We start from the raw sequence: 22,569 nt of genomic DNA on the forward strand, positions 1-22,569 counted from the left end.
GGTAGTGACAGGGCTCTGCGATTTGCTATGTTGTGCATATATTGACACTTGTTCTCATCCTGAAGGTTTATTTATCCAATGGGACACTGAATAAAAGAATAAATACAAACTGTGTGTATTCTCTTGAGAGTTCTCAGAGTTATTTCATGTACCAGATGCTGAGTCTACTAACAGTCAAATCAATACAAATCAATACAAATCAGATTCAGGGTAAAAAAGTACCAACACTATATTTATGGACGATGTACTTCTGATGGATTTTGTTGACATCAACTAGCTAATAAATTTTAGTTAGAATGTATAGATTCCTATATTGACACTTGATTAATTGTAAAGAGTGTGTCTTCATATTGACACAGATTAATAGTAAAGAGTGTGGGTGTTACTAACAATCCTGTTTCATAACCACCAATTCTTCCCGCGTGGCACATGTGAGGACTATCTCAACATTGTGACTGTAGTCACTTTTTGTCCAGAGTATCTTGTTTGTAGATTGTCCCTTAGACTTGACCTAGGAGCAGGTTATTATTTATCATGGCAACCGGCCAGCGGGATCACCTGGCCGTCCTAGTTATGCTGGGATGATCAGCACACATCTGAGCCACTGTGCTTGAACTGGTGGTTCCTGTTAAAAGCAATATCAATGCCTCTACCTAAAGAATCCTACCTTTCAGTTCATTACTCAAAATGGTAATGAACCATTGCTTTTTTTCTTATTCCACTGTGTCCGGTCTGGTGGGGGTTACAGAGCTACTATGCCTCTTTAGTAGCTTTGTTTTTCTGTGGAACATTCAGAAGTGTTAAAAAGCCAGATATGGTATCTAAAATAGGTCTAGAACATACTTTTATACTGTACATAGGCCACTGCTGTGGGGTTAAGAGAACTCCCATCCTCATGAAATGAACAGCTTTTATCTGCCCACCCAGGCCTTCATTTTAAACCATTTTCCTCCTCTTGGCTGGTTAAAGCATTAGTAATAATTAGAATCTGATACAAACAAAAACCTTAAGTGAGGTGTGGAAATATAATCATTATGACCCTTCCTGCCACAAAAAATCCTGATAAAAGGAGCATTTTAAAATAGACCAAATGATGACCTCTACCTCACTTCTGTTATCATGCTCAATAAATTTATGTTCTTATCCTTCTACTTTCTTTTTTTATAATGTTTTATTTTCATGTAATTTCAAACCTACAGAATAGTTGTAACAATAGTACCAATAATCTCTAGATACTTTTCATTCAGATTTTCCAAATGCTATTATTTTACTATATTTTCTTAAATATATCTCTTCTGTGTATGCACATATATCATATAATAATGCATACACATATATATGTATATACATATTACATATATATGTAATTTTTCTGAACTACTCAGTATACTGCAATCATGATGTCCCACTTACCCCTAAATATTTCAGCATATAATTCCTAAAAACAAGAAATTATGTAATTATAGTACTATTATCATTGATATAGTAGTATTACCTATTGTATACAACTAATTCAGATTTGATTCTGTCACTATTGAATCCAACCCCTAAAACAAAACAAGTAGAAGAAAGTATAATGAAGCAACTTATAATGTGTGTCCCCTAAGGTACCATGATCATTTAATTTAATTGCCGTACCTGCACAAACTCTATGGAATAGTCACCCTTGTTCTTATTTTATCAATGAGAAAATACATACAGAAGTAGTGTCACTTATCTAAAGGTCACAGCTAATAAGTGCAGGTACCTACTTAATGACATGTCAACCTACCATACTAAATACCTCCAGAATTATCTCAGCTAAATGTCATACAACTTTTTGAGGGTAGTTCTGCTATTGTCCCAATTTTACAGATAAGGACCTCAATGATTGAGACTTCCCCAAGGTTACACAGTTAGTAAGCCAAGAATCAAGATTCAGATTCAGCATGTACAACTCTAGAGAAAGAACTCTTTGTCACTGTTCCGTGCAGTCCCCAGTCTGGCCTAAGGGGTCCTAAGAACCTGTATGTTTATAAAGATTTATTGCTAAGAAAATCATAAGGCAATTGAAATAACTTATACATGTTCTTCTTAAATAGCTCTTTTTCTTCCATGCTTTTTTTTTTTTTGTAGGTAGCCAGAAACTATTTAGCCCTGTGTTTCTGGAGAGGTTCTTGATACAGGGCTTACAGTCAAAATCGCTTCCTTCCTGTCTCTGAAAAAAGCTTAACCAAATTGAAGGAGTTACACTAGGTGTACTCAAAAGAAAGAAAATACGGTATCTGAGAAGCAAAGAGGGTAAGAGATATTTGATCAGGACTGGGGTCAATGGATCCATGTGCATCTCTTTGCGGCAGCTTGGGGAAAGCTGCAAGATGCATAAGAGTAGCTTGAATGCTGGACACTGGGCTTTCTATCCACACCAGCCAAGCCACAGCCCGCAGCATGGGACAAAAATATCTAGACTGCTGGACCACAAGGATTGTATTCACTGAAACAGCAGGCCTCTCAACAGGAGACCAAAGACAGTGGAGACAGCCCTGGTGTTTGGAAGCTGCAAATACCGTAACACAGATGTCCAACCTTTTGGCACCTCTGGGCCACCCTGGAAGAAGAAGGATTGTCTTGGCCCCATGTTAAATACATAAACACTAATGAAAACAAAAGCAACCTCATACTGTTTTAAGTAAGTTTATGCTTTGTGTTGGGTCGCATTGACATCCATCCTAGACTGCATGAAGCCTGTGGGCTGTGGATTGGACCCCTCTGCATGTTTGCTCTCTCTTGAGGAATGGGAGCCCCAACATGGACTGAAAATGGAATGGCTAGATTGAGAGCTTACAGTTAACTTTAACTTCTTTTTATTTGAAAGAACTTGGACACTTCTCTCACACTTGAGTTTGTGAATGACCTGGCCTTTTCATTTATGAGTTATGTGATGGGGAAAGTTATTGAGACTTTTGGATTTTGGTATGCTTTTTTATAAAAGGATGTTAAATTAAACACTAGGGACCTTGTCAACACTCAGTTGTGATTTCATGATCCTTTCTCAATTTTACTTCCATGAAACAGCAGAGAATTAAATCTAGATATGGTATATGAAAAATGGGTAAGTTCTACCTGGTAGCATGGATTTGAAATTAATTTATAGGTTCCTGTGTAGTCTTACAGTTCCCACTTTTTATTTGTATAGCTTATCATACTCCTTCTTGGTTTACTAAAATATGATCACAGTACACAGTGTGTCAAGCTGGTGTATAATTGAAGAAAATATAAACAGGTCTTTGCCCTGAAGGAGTAGGAAAGACACACAAAATAGGTAGAAAAAATAGAAGTTTTGATAAACTCCTTGACTCTGCAACTTGGCTTCTTAATTCTGCTAGTTAGCACCAGGTGAAAAGTCATATCTAGGTTTTGTCCTGTGCATTAGAAGGAACACGAATGTCAAAAAATGGCTTTGATGATACAACCATCTAACTCTTTTGCATTATAAAAAGGGTAAAGAATAAATGGGTAAGTATCATAGTTCTGTCAAGTAGTACTTTTGCCATCCCAAATGCTCCTATAACCGTAGACCATCACCTGAATGTGGGAAGTTAGTAGTCGATATTGACAATATCCTTGGTCTTCCTCAAGTTGATATCAGTGGCTTTCAAGGATATACTCAAGTGCCTATGTCAATGGAAATTAATCTTTACCCTTAGTATATTTGGATGGAACAGGATTTTTAGTCTAAATAAAGTAAGTAAAGGAGAGTAAAGTTTGGTGTATGCTGATATGCATTGGATTAGGAAACCTGGACAATAATATTAAATCTACAGGATTCTTTTTACTAAGTTGCTGTGATGGCAAGTACTCATCTATATGAGCAAACTTTGATTGGAGTGACAGACACAAAATATTTTGGGTTTTGTGGGCCATTTGGTCTCTGCTGCAATGATTTGCCTGCGATTATAAAGTAAAAGCAGTCATAGACAATATGGCAAAAATGGGTGGGTTGCAATGAAACTTTATGGATCTTAAAATTTGAATTCCATATAATTTTATGTTTCAAAATACTATTCTTATTTTTATATTTAAGCTACTTAAATCTGTAAAAAATATTTGTAATTTGCAGGCAATACAGGAACAGGGGCAGTTTGGTGAGCTCTGATGTAGATTGCTTCTGGTTTAAACAATGAACAGTAGGGGATAGGGTAGGGAAGACAACTCTTCAATGAGACTCAAGAGAACTAGTGTCTAGTTTTGACTTCTCAACCTAGTAACTGCATGGACATTGACTATTAACAAATCTCTAGACTTCATGTATATAATTTTATGGCGTTTGCCTGGCTGGAGGGAAGGTGGTAGATGATCCACAAATTCTAAAATTACATGAGTTAAAACTTTGTTCAGTCACCTCAGGTATTATACTTGTGAAAATTGTTGGCATATCTTGTTGAATTGTTATGTTTGCTTGGCTTTGTTGAATTTACAGGGCCAAATTCTACACTTACAAAAATATCCCTGCTAGTTGAAATTTGGCTGGGCTGTAATTTCTACTATTGTCCAGGGAAGGGCAATTATCTTGTTAAAACCCTAAAGGGTATCAGGAAATTGCTGAAAGGCTTTCAGAAACCAGGATACACTTTCCTTTTCTTATTCTCAAACAATTCCTCTGAGAGTCCCTTTCCCCTTATTTATACCCTTAAAAGAAAATAAAAAGGCTTGAGAGAAAAGCAATGAAATCTCATTAACCAGATTTGACAATAATTTGGTGTGAGAAGAACTGACACTGCTTATGAAGAAAGGTTTTTCTGTGCAAATTAAGAAGGTAAAACTGAGGTGGGAAGTTTACAGCCTATTTAACAGAATCTACTGCTTTAAAACATGTTTATAGCACTGGTTCGAATTTAAAATGTTACTTAAAATTGCTTTCTCTAAAGAAATTTCTGCTCATTTTAGTATGAACTTGAAGGACATGAGCTGATATTTATTTGAAATAGGATTTAATTTCAACATTTTGCAAATTCAGGTTGGTTCCTTATTTAGTAGTTCAGGTTAACAAGACTGTATATTTCCTGGGTCTAGCTACAAATATCTAAGAGAAAAGCATAGGAGCCTTGATAATTTGAATTAAATGATAGCAGAGAACTTGTTTAGGAGATAAAGAGGGAGACAAACCATCTACTGATTAAGGACAATGTTCTCAAACTTTGAAAAACAGAAGAGATATTTTAGCAAATTTGCACATTACACATAATGTGAAAATCACAGCTGAAACTCAAGAATGAGAAAACAGTTTCCTACTATATTTAGTTGCACTGGTTTCTAAGTCAGTGTGTCCTTTCTGATATTTTCAAGATGAAAATATCTGAAGGCTGCTTCTTGAAATTGAAATTATAGTTTGAAGGAATATTAAATAGTTTTTAGGCATGCATACTCTTTGGGTTTCCTTAAAGAAATGAATCAAACATAAGGCTTTCCTTTTCCAAGAAAGAAATGTGTATAAGTAGAGGTGGGCTTTCCTTGGCACAGTGTTAGTCTTGTGGCACTCCATGAGCTCTTTTCCTACACGTGAACTTCTGACAAATAGTTGCTGGGCGAAGCTACGGCTGCACAAAGGGCTTACAGAGTACACATACTCCAATAATGTACTGCTACCACACATCTGCTGCACACCCTTGTAGAATAAAGGTGGGATGGGGAAAGACAACAAAAGCTTCCTTTTAGTTTGCCTGAGTTTAACCTGTCTTGATTTTGAAAATCTGGACAACTTGTGTCAGATGGGCTATGTTCAGATACCAAAACCAGCTGTCTTCACTGATTTTCTGGGATGTCTATAACTTAGTTTTCAGTTCTTATTGATAGACTCCATCTTCTAAGCATTTATGTATTCACTTCACACAAAGTAAAATACATCTTGCCCTGGCTGGCATAGCTCAGTGGATTGAGCGCGGGCCTGAGAACCACACGATCGTGGTTCGATTCCCAGTCAGGGCACATGCCTGGGTTGCACGCCAGTTCCCAGCAGGGGACTCATGAGAGGCAACTACACATTGATATTTCTCTCCTTCTCTCCCTCCCTTACCCTCTAAAGATAAGTAAATAAAATCTAAAAAATATATTTAAAAAACAAAGTAAAATACATCTTGAAAATGTTTAGACTAATTTGGTTAAGACAGTTTTCAGTGGTTCCCAAAGTGTGGTCCTTAAAGCAGCAATATTGCCTGGGAACGCAGTTGGAATGCAAAATCTTGGGTCCTATTCCAGACTGAATAGGACACTCTGTAGGTAGGTACAACAACATGCGTTTTTCTGTGCCATGCAGGTGATTCTGATGTGAGGTAAAGTTTGAGAACCACTAGTTTAAGCTCCAGGAATAGAGTAAAGAAATAAAAAAGGAGTCATTACTGTTAAGATGCTGAATCAAGTAGGTTGAGGCTTGAGGATACAATTCTATTCTTGTTTTAACTAGCCTGAGAACTTAAACTTTTGAACTTTCCATTTCTGCGTCAATGCCTGGATATACATCAGATCCCCAGATAACCCTCTGATTATCCTGTAGCTCTAAGGAAAAAATGGTCACCTATTCAGACCACAAGATATCCATTATCTAGACCACTGGTTATCTATAGGATTACCATCTTGGATCAATCCAGAGGCTAAGAATGCAGGATTGAGTCTTCTCAAGAATGTTGTTTTTGTTTTTGTTTTTTTGCTGTAAGAACCCTTAGCTTTTCTTTCTTTTGCAGAATACTCTGGGTATTTCCTACTGCATTTTCAATTTGCAAACCCTAAGACTCTTAAATAAATCTTTATCATTTATTTTTAGCCAAAGCCTCCAGACTCTTTTTGAGTTCATTGGACAAGCTAAAGAATCCATACAACCTGTGGCAGGGTTCCCCAGGAGACTGAAAATTATGGTCAGTCTGATTCAATGACATCTCGGAAATACCAGAACTATTTTTTAAGATGGTGCCTTCACTTTAGGTTCTTGTTGACTTTTAAGAAAAGAAACCCCCAAAATACAAGTTCACTGTGGAAAAATTAGAATGTACTACCAAGTAAAATATATAACCTCCAATCAATGCATATACTGATGTATTTTTAAAAAAATGGTTTTGTAATTTACGTATTATTTTATAATTTGTCTTATCCTTTTAACAATGCATTTCCTATTTGAAAGGCAAGAAAATTGAGGACTAGGGAGACATGACATATAGCTTATTTCAAGACCTAGTTAGTTAAAGTAATAATTAGGATTTGAACCCAAGCAACCTAATCCTAGAACCTTTGCTCTCAAGCATGGTGCAAAGCAACTGCATTGTAAATTTTCATGACTAGATAATAACAATGTAATTTCACATGACTAATTAATATACCAAGTAGATCTATTTAATTTCATATTCCTGGAAACTCACTTATTTATAAATAATGATAATATTAAACACATTGCAATAGCTATTCTTTGTTATATACCTTTCATCACTTTCTTAAATTTTTGAGGCACAATTTCTCAAAATGGAACTGCTGAGTTCAATACCTTGCTGTTGATACATTTTCAAATTGCCCTCCAATATACTCTATCAGCGGTATATAAGGATGCCCTTTTCTTCACTCCGTTAGGATATTATTATTATTTAACTTTTGCCAATTAGGTGAAAAGTGGTAACTGTGTATCAATAACTCTTTGACTATGAATGGGGCAGAGAAGTTTTTACAGGCCCTTTGGCCACTTACATTTCCTTTTTTCTGCTCATTTGTGTGCTGGATCTAATTTGTCATGAAAAAATTATTATACTACAACATACACACAGAAAAAGAAAACAATTATAAGTATATGGCTCATGGAAATTTTGTAAAGTGAACACACACATATAGCTGCATTATGATCAAAAACAATATAAACACTAACTGGGAAGTCCCTTTGTGACTCTAACCATTCACCTCCCCCAAAAGGTATCCACTATTCTGTGCATTCTCAGTAGGGGTGTTACTGTTCCCAAAGGGTTGAAAATTGTTTTTTTTTTTGCCAGGATATCTTACTCTACTTATGTACAAAGCACAAATATCCATGTACTACATAAACAGATGCGCCGTATATCTGTGTTATTAAAACACCATGGGAGAAGAAGATAATAAAAAAAGGTTGAGAAACATCATACTATTCTGACTTTGCAGTTTTGCCTGTATTGAAGTTTATCAAAATCTTGGTCCATTTCTTAAATTGGAATGACCTTTTCTTTTGATTTGTCTTTACATATTAAGAAGTTTAATGTTTTGTCATATACATTGGAAATAACTTTTTCTAATTTTGGTCTTTGACTTTTAACTTTGTTGTCATTGTTTTTGTGTGTGGAACTTTAAATGTTTCCTTTTGTTGGCTCTTTCCCCTTACATTTTCTGGGAGTGCTCTCTCTGGTATTTTAGAGGTAGGGCACAGTAGATTACTGCCTGGATTAAGCTTGAGAAATCTGATGGGAAAACAGTTGTGAATGGCAGTTGGATTGGAAGCAAGCTGGCTCTCCTGTGACAGGGAACAGTCCTGGTGTTCCATGAACCAGGGTGGCCTGAGTGGTATACAGTCAGTCTGGAGGTCATTTATAATGGCTTGCTTCCGCCTAAGAGGGATTCTGCCAAGTGAGGTGAGTTCTCCTGGATAAAATTGGAGGTCATTGTGAGCTGTACCAGTGAGGGGTGGTTGTAATAAGCTAGAGTAGAGGCTTCGATGGTCTGAATGTTTGTGTTCCTTCCCAAACCCTAAAATTCATATGTTGAAAATCTAATGCCCATGGTGATAATATTAGGAGGTAGGACTTTTGGGAGGATTAAGTCATGAGGATGAAGATCTCATAAATAAAATTATAGCCTGTATAAGAGAGGCTCCAGAGGGCTAACTCATCCCTTGGACCATGCATGTCAGGAAAAATGAGAAGTTTGTAACAGAGAAAAGGGCCCGCCCCCACCCACGCTGGAAACTTGACTTGGATTTCAGTCTCCAGAACTGTGAACTTCTGTCATGGATGAGTCCAGTCCATGGTATTTTGTCACAGCAATTCAAACAGCCTAAGAAAGAGGTGTTGCTCACATCAAGGGAGCACAATCTGACATGCCAACCAGGCACTGACAAGGAACACACCACACAAGTGCGTTTTGCATTTGAATTGTCTGAGTAGTTTTATTCTGCTCATTTGTTCATTCATTCATCAGTTCATTCACTCATTCAACTTCAATTTTATTTATATAGTTATTTCTGATGGTGGTCACTCTTGTTTTTCTTTAATTTCAATTCCAAATACATTTGCAATTTACCTAGCTAAAATTTACTTAGAAGTAAAATGTGAGGTAGAAATCTAACCTATCTCCTGTATGATTGTCAAGTTATCACAATACTAATTATGATCATTTTCCAACTGATTTGAAATATTGTTCTTACTATATACAAATAGAAGGTTGTGTCTGTCTCTAGACTTTCAGTTTAGACTACCCCCTACCCTCTCCATTTCAGTCAATGAGATTGTATTCAATTTACATATTCATTTGGGGAAATATTGATAGAATTACAATACCAAGTCTTTTCCTTCAAAGGATATGGTACCTCTCTGTGTGTTTTTTTTTAACATTTTCATTTAAGCTTTTTAAATAAAGTTTTAGAATTTGCTTCAAATAGGTTCTAAATATTTTCAAAATAATTTTATTACCAAGGTGTTTGCTGTTTTTTAATGGAAGTCTTTATTTAATTCTTTATTGAATATTTGTTATTTCTAGTGAATGTTTTGTTGTTTACATACGGCAAATAGAAGAAATTGGACTAAAACTCTCTCCCCTGCTCAACTCCCTCTCCTCTCTATGGTGGCTCCTAGAAAAGCCCCTTCCTTCAGAGGTCCTCGGTGCTACTCACAGGTGATAGCTTGAAAGCCAGAGAGGTGAACAGTCAGATCATGTACCGATAATGGTTAGTTTACCTTTTCTTTTATTATACATATACTTCTTACTCTGTCACATGGTGGTCATTAATAAACATTTATTGACTTAAAATGAAAAATAAATGAATAATTATATTGTCTAGTATACTTCCGAGGGTTATTATAAACACATGTTCATCTTCTTCCTGACTTTGAAGTGAAAGCTTCTAGCGTTTCATCGCAAAACATAGTACAATCTCTTTGTTTGAAGTAGATATTTTTTTATTTCATTCAGGAATATCCTATTTTTATTCTATTAAAATTTTTATATGGAATGCATACTAGATTTTATAAATGCTTTAGCAATATCTATCAAGATAATGTTTTTTCTTGATCTTTCAGTGTTATAAATTCTTATTATTGAAGTAACTGACTAGATTCTGTAGCCCATGGGCCAGATGCAGCCCAGGATGGCTGTGGATGTGGCCCAACATAAAATCATAAATTTACCTAAAATGTGAGATTATTTTTTATGTGATTACATGTTGCAATGTATTTCATGTGTGGCGCAAGACAGCTCTTCTTCCAGTGTGGCTCAGAGATGCTCAAAGTTTGGACACCTCTGGACTATAACTAATTGATCATGCTATCCTGTTATTTGAATACACTGTGGGATTTGTAGTGCTAATAATAATGTTTTTCTAAGTAATATTACCTAATAATTTTCCTTTTATTAAATTCTTGTTGGATCAGAGTATGTGAGCTCAGGGGTTGCCAACTTTGGCTGCTTACAGAATCATCTCTAAGTGACTTATTAACATACAGATGACTTAGCCAACAGTAATTATTCTTCTCTAATTCTTAAGTTTGTGTTTTTATCTTTAATAATCTAAGATTTTTGCTTTCTTTTTATTTCTTACTGCACTGAATGATTAACTTATTAGCTTCAATCTTTCTTTTTAATAAAGAACATACCTGCTCCTCTACTCCTCTACTCATACCTCTCCTCTACTCTACTCCTCTACTCACAACTACCTGGATCCCATGTGGTTTCCATAGCTGTTAGTTTCTAAACATGATATATCCGTATATTTTATTCCCTTTTTGATTTAAGGGCCTCTTAGAAAAGGCCTCTTAAATCTTTCAATTGATGATTTCAAAAGTGTTTGTTTCTAATTTTGTTATTAATTTTTAGCTTTATTTCACTCTGACCCAAAAATCCAATAACTCATATAGATTCCACTTTTTGAAATTTAATGAGGTTCTCTTTGTGGCATAGTTTATAGTAAATGTTGACTAAAATTCAGTGATTATTTAAAAAGATGCAGTATACCAATAATATGTTCCAAGGTTCAGCATTTAATATATTTTTAATATTAAACTAAATTCAATAATTACATTGTTAATGTCCTCTATGTCTTTGTTTATTGTCTTCTCCTCTTTATTTTTCAAGGACTAGGAGGTATTTTGTGATCTCCTATCACTATTTCATTTTTTTATTTTTCTTGCCTTATTTATGATCAGCTTGTGAAGTATTAAATTGAGCCACATGATTTTCAGAGCCTCCCATATTCATTATCCTACTAATTTCCAGTCATATAAAAAAATAAACAGCTATGTTTATCTCTGCTGTGTTACTTGATGTATAGAGGATATAGGAGTTATATCTATCTTCATTATGGGCTCTCTGTATAATTTTTCTAGGGTGAATATATTTAATAATTAATAACTTAAGCTTAACTTCTGCTTTCTTTCTTATTCCCATTTGCACCACACATTTAGGCTGTTGATTATTTGTTTTTAAGTTTCAGCTTCTTATTTACTTAAGCTTAATTCATACGCAAGAAAAACAAGCAATTATGCATTTAACACTTTGCTCATGGTTGCTGCACTATGTCTTTCATCTTTAAACCAATATATTCAAATAAACATCTTCCACATACAGAAAAATTAAATAGTTCTTTCAGATAAAGAAATTCAAAGATCAATGTGGTAATATCTTACATAATAGAGATATTACTGATTATCATTTGATGTTAATACTCAGACATTATGAATAATTTGTATATACTTCTCAATCCCAGTGCTGAGAGTCTAAAGATCTGTGTTTTAGAATCTGTAGTTATTCTAGTGACTTTCCAACTAAAAATATGAAGGCAAGTCACCTTAAAAAGAGAATACTGAGTATCAGTCTCTACAACTTTTGATAAAGTGTTCACTCTAGAATTTAGGAATTCACAACACAATGTTACACACATACACACAAACAAAACCCTCAACAATTTCTAATCTTTCACAGCACATTAACCAAGTTATTAGGATAAGCTACCTTGTAATTACCAAAGATGTCACACATGGCATACACACAATTTGAAGGAGACAGCCTTGATCAGGGACGATTCTAACAAAAAACAACATGAGTATAGAAGATATAAATTTAAAATATCTCACATGAATAAGTATCAAGGACACATGAACAATAATTAAGGTGGGGGGTGGTAATGGGAGGGAGGTGGGAGCACTGGGGCGGGCAGGGCAGGGAATATAAAACAAAACTGTACTTGAATAAGAATTAAATAAATTAAAAAAATAAAAATAAAAATAAATTAAAAAAATAAATGTTTGGTAGAATTCACCTGTGGGGGGAAAAATAAAATAAAATAGCCATTTTAAGTGCTTGCTTATGACTCCAAATTGCCATTTCACTTTGCCTCATACTCACAATACAAATAATGCACAGCCCTCCCAGCGCCATCAGCCTGTGGATTGTTATATTGACTGAGAAGAGAGTCAAAGCCTCCCTTAATTCTGTATTCCATTATTTTTAGTTGTACCCCAAAATGAAGAGTAAACATCATTTTGGTTCTTAAATATAGCACTTGCAATTCTGTAATATCTGTCTTGAAGTGTATTGTTTCCAGTATATTTTGGGCTTAGTGTGAACATTTACAGGTACAGATTTGGAAAAAAACCTTACTCTTGGACTCCTTTGTGGCTCCTTCCACTAAATTGACCTCCCTCTTGGGCACTGAGGTCTTTTGCTGGTGGTTGCAGAAGGAAGGTGGGAACCAGATACCTGGTTAGGACCTATCTTTCTACTCTTGTCCTTTGGAATAACTTCAATTTCATTGTATTTGTTCAATTATAGCACATGGTTAAATTTAGGTTTTTGGTTAAATCTTAGTTCTTTTCTTTCAATAGGTAAATATGTTCTAGTTACACATTTTTTTGTCAAAATAATATGTGTGGTCTTCTATCCCTTTATTATGTTTTAAATATTTCATCTAGATCTTTATTTTTGCTTAATTTTCCTATTTTGTAACATAATTTTGATGTTGTTTTTCCCTAAGACATTGGAAACTATTTTTTAAAGCTATTGGAAATATTTTTAAGTTATTAAACACTCTTAAATTTTACTTTTGGTTCTTCAAGGAGTTATTAGGTTACTAAAAATTAAGTCTCTGTAGCCTTAATTTTTCATTGTCAATCCACTGTCACTATTAAGCATTTTCTTAAGACTATATAATTTAAGTTTTTCTAAAGTTACTTATATTTTTTGAAATAAATGGCATTCAAGATTATGTTACTAATTCTTCCATGTTATGTTGAGGTTAACATTTTTGGTGCAAAATTATTTTAAATGTACCCTATTTACTTATTTACTTTGGATTGTTTATATCCTGTTTTTAGTCTTTTTATTTGCCTAAAATTAGTGTGGGTAGCTTCTGTTTGGCTTTCTCACTGTTTACTTGAAAACTGTTAAAGTCTTCCTAGAGCTTGAGCTGGAGAGCTCAATGAAGCAGGTAAGTATTAAAAGCCGACCTTTTTAGAAGGGTGAGTAGGAAAGGAGAGAACTGAGGCTGCAGGCAGTCCTAACTAGGATCTTCATCTCTGCTTGGTTCTCTGGGTTTGTTGAGCCTGCAAAATCAGGGACCCGTATTCCACATGTGGCTTCTACTGGAAGAAAACCATTGCCTGTGTCAAGCTCCTGCTCTGCAGCTCTTCACCTTCTGTGGGCTGTGATGGGGGAGTGTTCTGCCTCAGTAAGTTAAGGGTAGGGTTCCTCATACTCCGGAATGTGTTTTCTGTCTGGTTTGTTAATAGTCCTGGTGTCGGGTGTCACTACCACCAGAGGAAACATCCCCAAATGATACTGACTCTATGTCTCTTATGACCAGGGATCTTCTAATCTCTGCCCCATTGTCAAGTGGGGCATTGTGTGCAACCCAGTTCAACTGAAGTAGAACCTTCTTTTCATACCTCCAGCCCTCATGTCTCAAATGAAGATAAGAAAGATGTCTTTCTTCAAAAATTTGGGCAACCACTTATACATTCTAGAGCTTTAGCTAAATATTTACTGGTTACTTGAATAAAAAATTTACTCTGTTCAATTTGACTGATTGTTTATTGCACATATCTAAATAATTACATGTTTTCAGAGACCTTGTTCCTACTGGTTACCTAAATTGTGACTCATATTTCACTAAATCTCTTTTTAGCATATTTATGATTCTTAGTCTTAAAACTGATCTGGGTGACCTGCATATATTATCCTGGATGGAAAACTGCTTATAGTAGAAAATGGGGATAACACCAATTATGCTGGCTACTACAGTACAGGATTTTTGTGAGGAACAAACAAGATCACATATAAAAAAAAACCATGTGCCAGGGATAGCAAAGAACTATACAGGGGGAAGCACTCATCACTCTTCCTCCCTGAGGTAGCATGGTAGTTTCCTTCTCTCTGATTTCCCTCCTCTTAATAAGAGAGAGTTTCAGGTAAGAAAGAAATAAATAAGCAGTTTGTTCTACCTTTCCTACTTATGGTACTCCTCATTCATTCGTTTATTCATTCGTTCAACCCAACAGTCAACAGGCCACTTCTTTCCTTCAGAAGCTTATGCTTTAGAAGCAGAGATAGGCAATACACAAATATAAATGCAAGATCAATGATGGATGTCATTCAGAAAAGTGGGAGAAAAGCCAAATCTAAATGAGAAGTCACTTTAATGGGTAGAAAGCTTCAGCTATGCAAGTGAGTAAATTCTAAATATCCTCTGTACAACATAGTGCCTGTAGTTAATAGTACTTTATTGTGAATGTAAGAATTTGTTTAAAAGTTGAATCTCAAGCTAAGTACTCTTTCCACAAAAACGGGGAACATGAAGAAATTTTCTGAGGTGATAAATATGTTTACTACCATGATTGTGGAGATGGTTTCATGGGTGTGTGCCTATGTGCAAACTCAGTAAACTGTATATATAAAATAAGTACAGTTTTTGAGTATCATTGTACCTTAATAAAGCTGTTTTAAAAGAGAAAAAGAAAGGTACCAGGCAAAGAGACCATAATTGTTATTTTAGACAATAATGGTCAGGAATGATACATTTTAATATTTTTTAAAAAATATATTTTATTGATTACATTATTGCAGTTGTTCCATTTCTCCCCTTCATTCCCCTCCACCCTGCACACCCTCTCTCACCCACATTCTCCCCCTTTATGTCCAAGTGTCTTAAGTTCTCTAGCTTCTACATTTCCCATACTATTCTCGCCCTCCCCCTGCATATTTTCTACCTACCATAGGCTACTTATTCTCTGTACCTTCCTCCCTCTCTCCTCCTCCCACTTCCCTGTTGCTAACCTTCTACATGATCTCCATTTCTGTGAGTCTGTTCCTGTTCTAATTGTTTGCTTTGTTTGTTTTTGTTTTTGTTTTAGGTGTGGTGGTTAATAATTGTGAGTTCGATGTCATTTTACTAAGCAGCAAGAGATAAGGAGACAGTTACCTACAAAGAAGTTCCCATCAGACTGTCAGCTGATTTCTCAAAAGAGACCTTACAGGCAAGAAGGGGCTGGAAAGAAGTATTCCAAGTCATGAAATCCAAACACCTACATCCAAGATTGCTCTATCCAGCAAAGCTTTCATTTAGAATGGAAGGGCAGATAAAGCGCTTCTCAGATCAGGTCAAGTTAAAGGACTTTATCATCACTAAGCCCTTATTTTATGAAATGTTAAAGGGACTTATCTAAGAAAAAGAAGATAAAAAACAGGTAACATGTATAGTATATTCTGAAGAACTAAAATTTGTAATTAATCAACTATTTGGTGAGAGTATAACATGTGAAATTTTCATAAAGACTTTCACATACCTTCTCCTTTTTGCATTTTATAACAGCTTTTTGAGGCACACAGTCTACATATGATCTAGATTTGAGAAGTAGCCACATAGAATCTCAGACCCAACTAGACAAAATTTCAAAATAATGAACATACATACCCATTTCATGGCTGGTACTGGCTACACCTACACCATACACCTCTAAAACATCCTTCACTGTCTTCATAGTTTCATCGTACCTGGATGCCAGGCCAAGGAAGTTATAGGAGCCCATGTTGATGACATCTTTGATGATTCTTCCAGTGAACCTGCAGCGAGGACAGGTGAGCACATGGGGCTTTATCATTTCTTATCATCCTAGTGCCCCAAAAAGACTCCCCCAAAGAGAGCTTGGGTGTGGTCCAAATCATATATTTTCTTATAGACTTATTACCCCCAAATGGTTTGCTCTTAGTGGAAAGTACCCCCATGAGGAAGCTGGATAGAGTATTACAAAAAGGTATCCCAGCCATGCAATATTATTTAGCTCTGATTTGCCTTGAGCACTTGCTTTCACGACACCTGTGCTCTGATTTAAATCCCAGCAAGAACTTTCTAAAGAAGAAAAACACAAACCATCCCTGTCTCTTTCAGCAAGAAGTGGGAGGGTATAATTTGCCAATAAAACTAAGAAGGGCTTTTCCTTACTGGCTCTGTGTACCCTGCACTGTCTGGGGTTTCACTTAAACTGCATATAAACAAGCCACTTTGGCTGCATAATTACTATGACTTCCCCCACTAGCATAGGAGGTTTGCAACAGGTTAAATGATGGGAGACCAGTTGCTTCCAAGCTTTGATTTTTCAGATCTGTAATCTGATATCCACAACAAGATCTCCTTGAAAGGATTTTCCTTCAACCAAGGTGGCTGCCTCACCTAAATGTCCAGTTGTAGTCATCGGACACCCTCTCCATCACGTCGAACAGGGGCCCTGGGGCACTGCAAATGGGCCGGTTCCAGTTGTCTCTGATTCTCATGTAAAGGTTCCGTGTGTAAAAATTCTCAAAGTTTTGATACAGCGGCACAAAGTCCTGTAAAATAGTAGCAGAAGTTTACCTTTTGTCCACTGCTTTTTGTATCTCATTTGTAAGTGAAGGCTAGAAGCCCTGGAAGAACCATGCAAATATTCCATATGCAAACAGTTTCTGAGCAAGGGTTTGTGGCTAAGGGGATGGGTAGGGTCCATACATAACTCTAGGAGGACTCCATGCCCAAAGAACTCACATTTTAGTGGGGAAAGTAGACAAATGTAGCAAATTAGGTAACAAAGATGACAGAGCAGTATAAAACTACTCTCAAAATGTGTGGAGACAATGAATCCCTACAAAATTTTATCTGAAGAGTGACAATAGGTTTTTATGTTTAAAGCAATTTAGTTGGAAGAAACAGGTTGGATGATAATTTTGTCTTAACTTTTTAAAACATGAATATTCCCACTCATTGTGGATGTAGAAATGTGGGTGGATTTGAACTTTGGACCTGTTGGCAAAATTGTTGGCAGGTGTATGGCTCTCATATAGTCAAGGGCCTAGAAAATGAGTTAAGTTTGTGAAGGTACCTGGATTCTCTCACAGTTGAAATAATAGCACTGTTTTGCTGTATAAAATATAATCCAAGCCTGAGGGATTTGCAGTTCTGCTGAGGCTTGAAGCAAACATATCTATTGTTGTCATCTAACTCCTAATAGTACAAGGCAGAAAATGCAAAACGTAGGCCTAAGCCAAGGACTTTTGGCATTACTAAGACTAGAGCTAGAGGGAGGGGCACATCTTGTTGGAGGAAACAAGGCAGTTTTATGTAGGAGGGACACCAAAGGTAGAATGTGATTGCCATTGGCAGAAATGTTTGGACTCTGTCAGGGTGAATGGGTCTCTGTGCTGGAAATGTAGGATGCATTTGAGAAGAACGAGTAAGAAGAAAATGCTTGCAGGACATTTGGTCATGTACCAAATGTCCATGGAGACATTTGGTCTAAACCAACCCATCTACTTCATCTCATGTGTCACTACCAGCTAGGCTACTGAGGTGAGACAGGTTATTATTTGCAATACAGCTACAACACAATTATTGGACCAATAAAATGTGATAGTGTTTTTTATGCATGAACCTGATAAAGTAAAAGTAGTAATAAATGTTATGGGCTGTTTTTTCTGAGGGATGTTTTCTAGGCATGAATGTTTTGGACAGGACCAAATGTTAAGGACATCTGGCATGGACAACATGTCCCTGTAGACCTGTGGACAGGACCAAATGCCTGGTAATTGAATAGCACATAAGGCAGATCTTGTTGCTTTTCCCTCAGAACATATAATGGCTCCCACCTCACTGGGAGTCAAAGGCAGGGTCTGGCTCCCTGTTGCCTTTCTGGTCCTATCCCCTGCTATTCCCTGTGGTGTGAGTGAGTCTTTAATGTCAGCTGGTACAAAAATTGGGAGCCTTAAGTGAACAAATGAAGAACTCACACGTTACCCTAGAAGTGATGAAGGAGCTACTGAATAATTGGAAATAAGCTTTTCTATCCACCTGCTCATCCTCTTTTAACTCTTTGTTCTCTTTTCCCTTACAAAGGGGAAAAGAGAGCTAGTTTCCTGAGAGAACAGGAGAAGCATGGGGGAAAAGTTTTGTGGAAGATCTGGTGCTACTGGTTGGTCCAGTCATCTCCTGACTAGTCCATTCCAGAGGAAAAGATATAGAATCTGCAGGTTTTAATGGCTGGTGACTACATCCAACTCATGATCTTTTTTTGGTCACTTCACCCTTTGTTTTTTCAGTGACAATTGAATCATTTCTGGCTTTGATTATAAAATTTTGATTATAAGACAGAATGTTCATCACCACATACTAGGCCAATCATGTGAACTTGCGAATTTGAAGGATGACTGGGCTACTATAATAGTCATGTCTGTAAGTTGAAAATCTCAAACCAACTACATTTGTTCTCAAATAGCTAAGTATCCTGATGTAAATTTTATTATGATTGAAATCTACAAGGTTGTGGTAATCAATTATACTCTTTTATGTTCTAATAGGGAAGTGGACATATTTTTGAGAGAAAAGGAGATTGTGTGTAATTCCAGAAAAATCTTTTCCAAAATATTTCCTCCTTGATTTAATAACATTTTTACAGACTATTTGCTGACCTGCAGACTATGCTATATCCACCCCCAAGTGTTGTTCCTTTTATTTCTAATTTTTTAAATTTCTTATTTGAACTATATCATATAAACTCATTCTATCTAGAGGAAATAGACAAGTAGATCTTTAAGTAATATTTCTGGACTTTGAATGAAATTATGGTTTTAGATTTCATGAGACATTTTACTCAAAATAAGATTAAAGTTGGTTTAGGAGAGACCATAACAGTTGATTAAGGAAAACAGTTGATATTAAGTACAAAAGAATCAAAACATTATCTATTCAAAATTAAAACAAAATTAATTTCAGACATGGAACCACAAGATGCACATGATATCAGGGAAGAGGGGTCATGGAAATCAAAGAGTTCAAATATTCACTTGTCCAGTGAAGAAAACAGATCTAGAAAAGTGACTTGAACTCAGACCAACCTCTCACTTCAACCACTTTCTCAGTTGTCACTTTGTCTCAGTTCTCAGTTGTTCCCCTGAGGGGAACCTCAGGCTGGCATCTGCCCTAACTTGTCCAAGCTTCCTTAAGCTTCCCTCTGAGACACCAGCAATGACAAAAAATAACCTACATTGTGGAAAATTAAGGCAAAGAGATCACTGGACTATGGAGGAGTGCCCAATCACCATAAGGAACTTGCTGTTGACTTGAGGAAACAACTTGGGGCTTCCCATCATTCATGACTTATAAAGATAAACCATCATGTCCCCAGAAGGGAGGTAAGAAAATACTCCATGTTGCCAAACTCCTCTAGCTTCTTGCTCAGAGATCCAAAATTTGTATGTATGAGGAAACCAGAAGCTAGCTCTTTTTAAAAAAAAAATATTTTATTTATTTATTTTTAGAGAGAGGGGAAGGGAAGGAGAAAGAGTGGGAGAGAATCAACGTGTGGTTGCCTCTCATGTGTCCCTTAATAGGGACCTGGCCTGCAACCCAGGCATGTGCCCTGACTGGGAATCGAACCATCGACTCTTTGTTTCACAGGCCCGTGCTCAATCCACTGAGCTACACCAGCCAGGACCAGAAGCTAGCTCTTAATTGGGATAAATGATCTGAGGGCAAAATACAAGGACTATAAACAATTCTGCAAGACAAAAGAAAACTTTCTGCTAGGAAATGATCTTTACATTTAAAAGAACTTTTATTAATGAAATGCTTAAAGCTTCTCTTTCAAAGGGATGATTTGTCCTTTTTTTCCACAGAGAGCCATTTCTTTGTGGGTGGTATGTGCCCTAGCCCAGATCTGAAAATCAAGCTTGGCAGTCTACATGAGAGGCATAATTGAGCTTGGAAACCCAATTAAAACTCAAGATCTGGTTGCTTGTCTATATGATCTCACCGTTAACAGGAATCTAAACAAACCAAACAAGCAAGCAAAATACGACCAATGACACTCAAATATGGAACAGGCTGACAGGGTCCAGAGGGGAGAGGGGAGAGAATCATAGGGGAAAATGGGATGGACTCACATGAACAAGTATAAAGGACACATGGACAATTACTAAGGGTGGGGGGTGGAAAGGGGAGGGAGGCGGGGAGCATGGGGCGGGGGGCAGGCAGGATTGGGAATATAAGACAGAAACCTGTACTTGAACAAGAATTAAATAAAAATTATATAAAAAAATAAAAAAATAAAAAAGAAGTTTCTGAAGGCAACTAAAAAAAAAAAAACAACTCAAGATCTGGTGGAGGGAAAACTGCTTAGCCTTTGGCACCTCCTCCTCCTCTTCCTCTGCACCTGTGAGGCTTCCAACCACTGTATGGGTGTGTTGTCACCTCACCCCATTCCTTTGAGCATCAGTGAGGTTTGTTTGGGAACAATCAACGCCTTGCAAAGGTCAATGTCCTCTGGTCTCAGTTAAGCCTCCCACAGCATTTTAAGCATACCAGAAAATGAAACTGGACTAGATATTGCAAAAACAAGCATTGCAATAGGATAACATTGCAGTAGCTTTGCGATATATTTATCCATCTGTAGATTCAACTTGTAATTTGACCTATTCACTCTTTATTTTTCTTCCTGACACAAATGACTAGATGTGAGAGTACATCTCAGGCTATAAGGACACAATCATTTTAGTGGTAGGATGCAGAAGGAATCAGCTAAACAGCAAAACCTAAATATGCAACTATGAAAACGGCTTGTTTCTTCTGCACTACAACAAGTTTTCTACCTTTAGGCTTGTAAGGCACTTCATAATTTTCCAAGTGTTACAGGAATTACTATTCAAGTTCATGTATAATTAATGGGAAGGCAGAAAATTTGAGTGGACAAATTGGGAATTGTATTTTGTTGTAAAACTGATGCTCCTTTCAGTAGATCATGCTGCAGGGCTAGGTGTTTGTAAGGAAGTAAAGAGGACATATCTGTAGCCCATTGTAGAAAACATTAGACAATTTGGAAGCATATTCCTTCTTATTTGACTTAACTACATGCCCATTCAATAGCAATAGAATCATGGATTTGGAGAGAGAGAAAGTATCATTATCAAGCACCATTATTCATTTGTTTCTACATTGACACTTCTGGTCTCACCCAATATTTAATTTTATACCATTATTTCCTTTTGGGAAATAGCTGTTTCTCTTACCAAGGTTGAGTTCAGAATAAGAATAAAATATGTTTGTATTTTCCTTTTTTAAGAAAAGTGTAGTTATATTATAAATACTCCTTTGAAGTATGAGAAACACAAAGAAAAATGGCTAACTTTAATTTTTCTTATTAAAAAATTAGAGGAAGGTTGAGTAAACACGGTGGACTCAGTGCTTATATGTGTATTCTATTACTCATCTAAAAGTCCTGTGAAATGACAAAATATGAATTTAAAATGAAAATAAATTCATAAATGCCTGAAAGATAGTCAAGAGTATCATAATTCAGAAATATTGAAGTCACAAAATATAGAAAATAAATAAGATCTGATCAGTGGAGAAATAAAACCATAACAAACTATAGGTCTAAAACATTTTCAGAGAAGACTGGTATGGATATAAGCTATCTGCAGGGGAACTTCAAGGTATGAGTCAGTACCTGGAAGAAGTTGATACTCAGGGTGAATAACTGGGTAGGTAGATCTCTTTGTCCTCCGTGTACTGAGTTATTAAGCAGGGCAAAGCATTGTGGTGGGGAAAAGAGCTGAACAGAGGAGCAGTGCCCCAGTGTGGGGAGCCCACACAGCAAGAATACAAGCTACTGTTCCTGGCAATTCATTCTATTTCTTTCTACAGTCATTCAAGACAGGTGAACATATGGGCAAGTAAGAATTCTAAATACAAAAATGAGCATAAAACAAAGTGTCATGACTACTTAAGGAAAACTAGTGCAAGAGGCACCAAATTCAACAGGCATAAAAGTTAACATCTAGAGAAAAGCAATAGAGCAAAAGGAAGAA

The 22,569-nt window shown here is 36.3% G+C and overlaps 1 protein-coding gene across 1 annotated transcript in view; it reads right to left on the minus strand.

Moving 5' to 3' along the window:
• The window catches only part of SPTLC3 (serine palmitoyltransferase long chain base subunit 3), a 141,538-nt gene that overhangs the window by 73,435 nt on the left and 45,534 nt on the right, over positions 1-22,569 (minus strand). The window contains exons 3-4 of the mRNA XM_037031364.1: positions 16,910-17,064; positions 16,154-16,302 (exon numbers count right to left, since the gene is read on the minus strand). Of these exons, the coding sequence (XP_036887259.1) occupies positions 16,154-16,302; positions 16,910-17,064 (304 nt within the window). The remainder of the gene's footprint in view (positions 1-16,153; positions 16,303-16,909; positions 17,065-22,569) is intronic.

Source organism: Sturnira hondurensis, unplaced genomic scaffold (assembly GCF_014824575.4).
Source record: "Sturnira hondurensis isolate 20B ecotype Veracruz unplaced genomic scaffold, ASM1482457v3 Scaffold0001813, whole genome shotgun sequence".
Taxonomy (NCBI): domain Eukaryota; kingdom Metazoa; phylum Chordata; class Mammalia; order Chiroptera; family Phyllostomidae; genus Sturnira; species Sturnira hondurensis.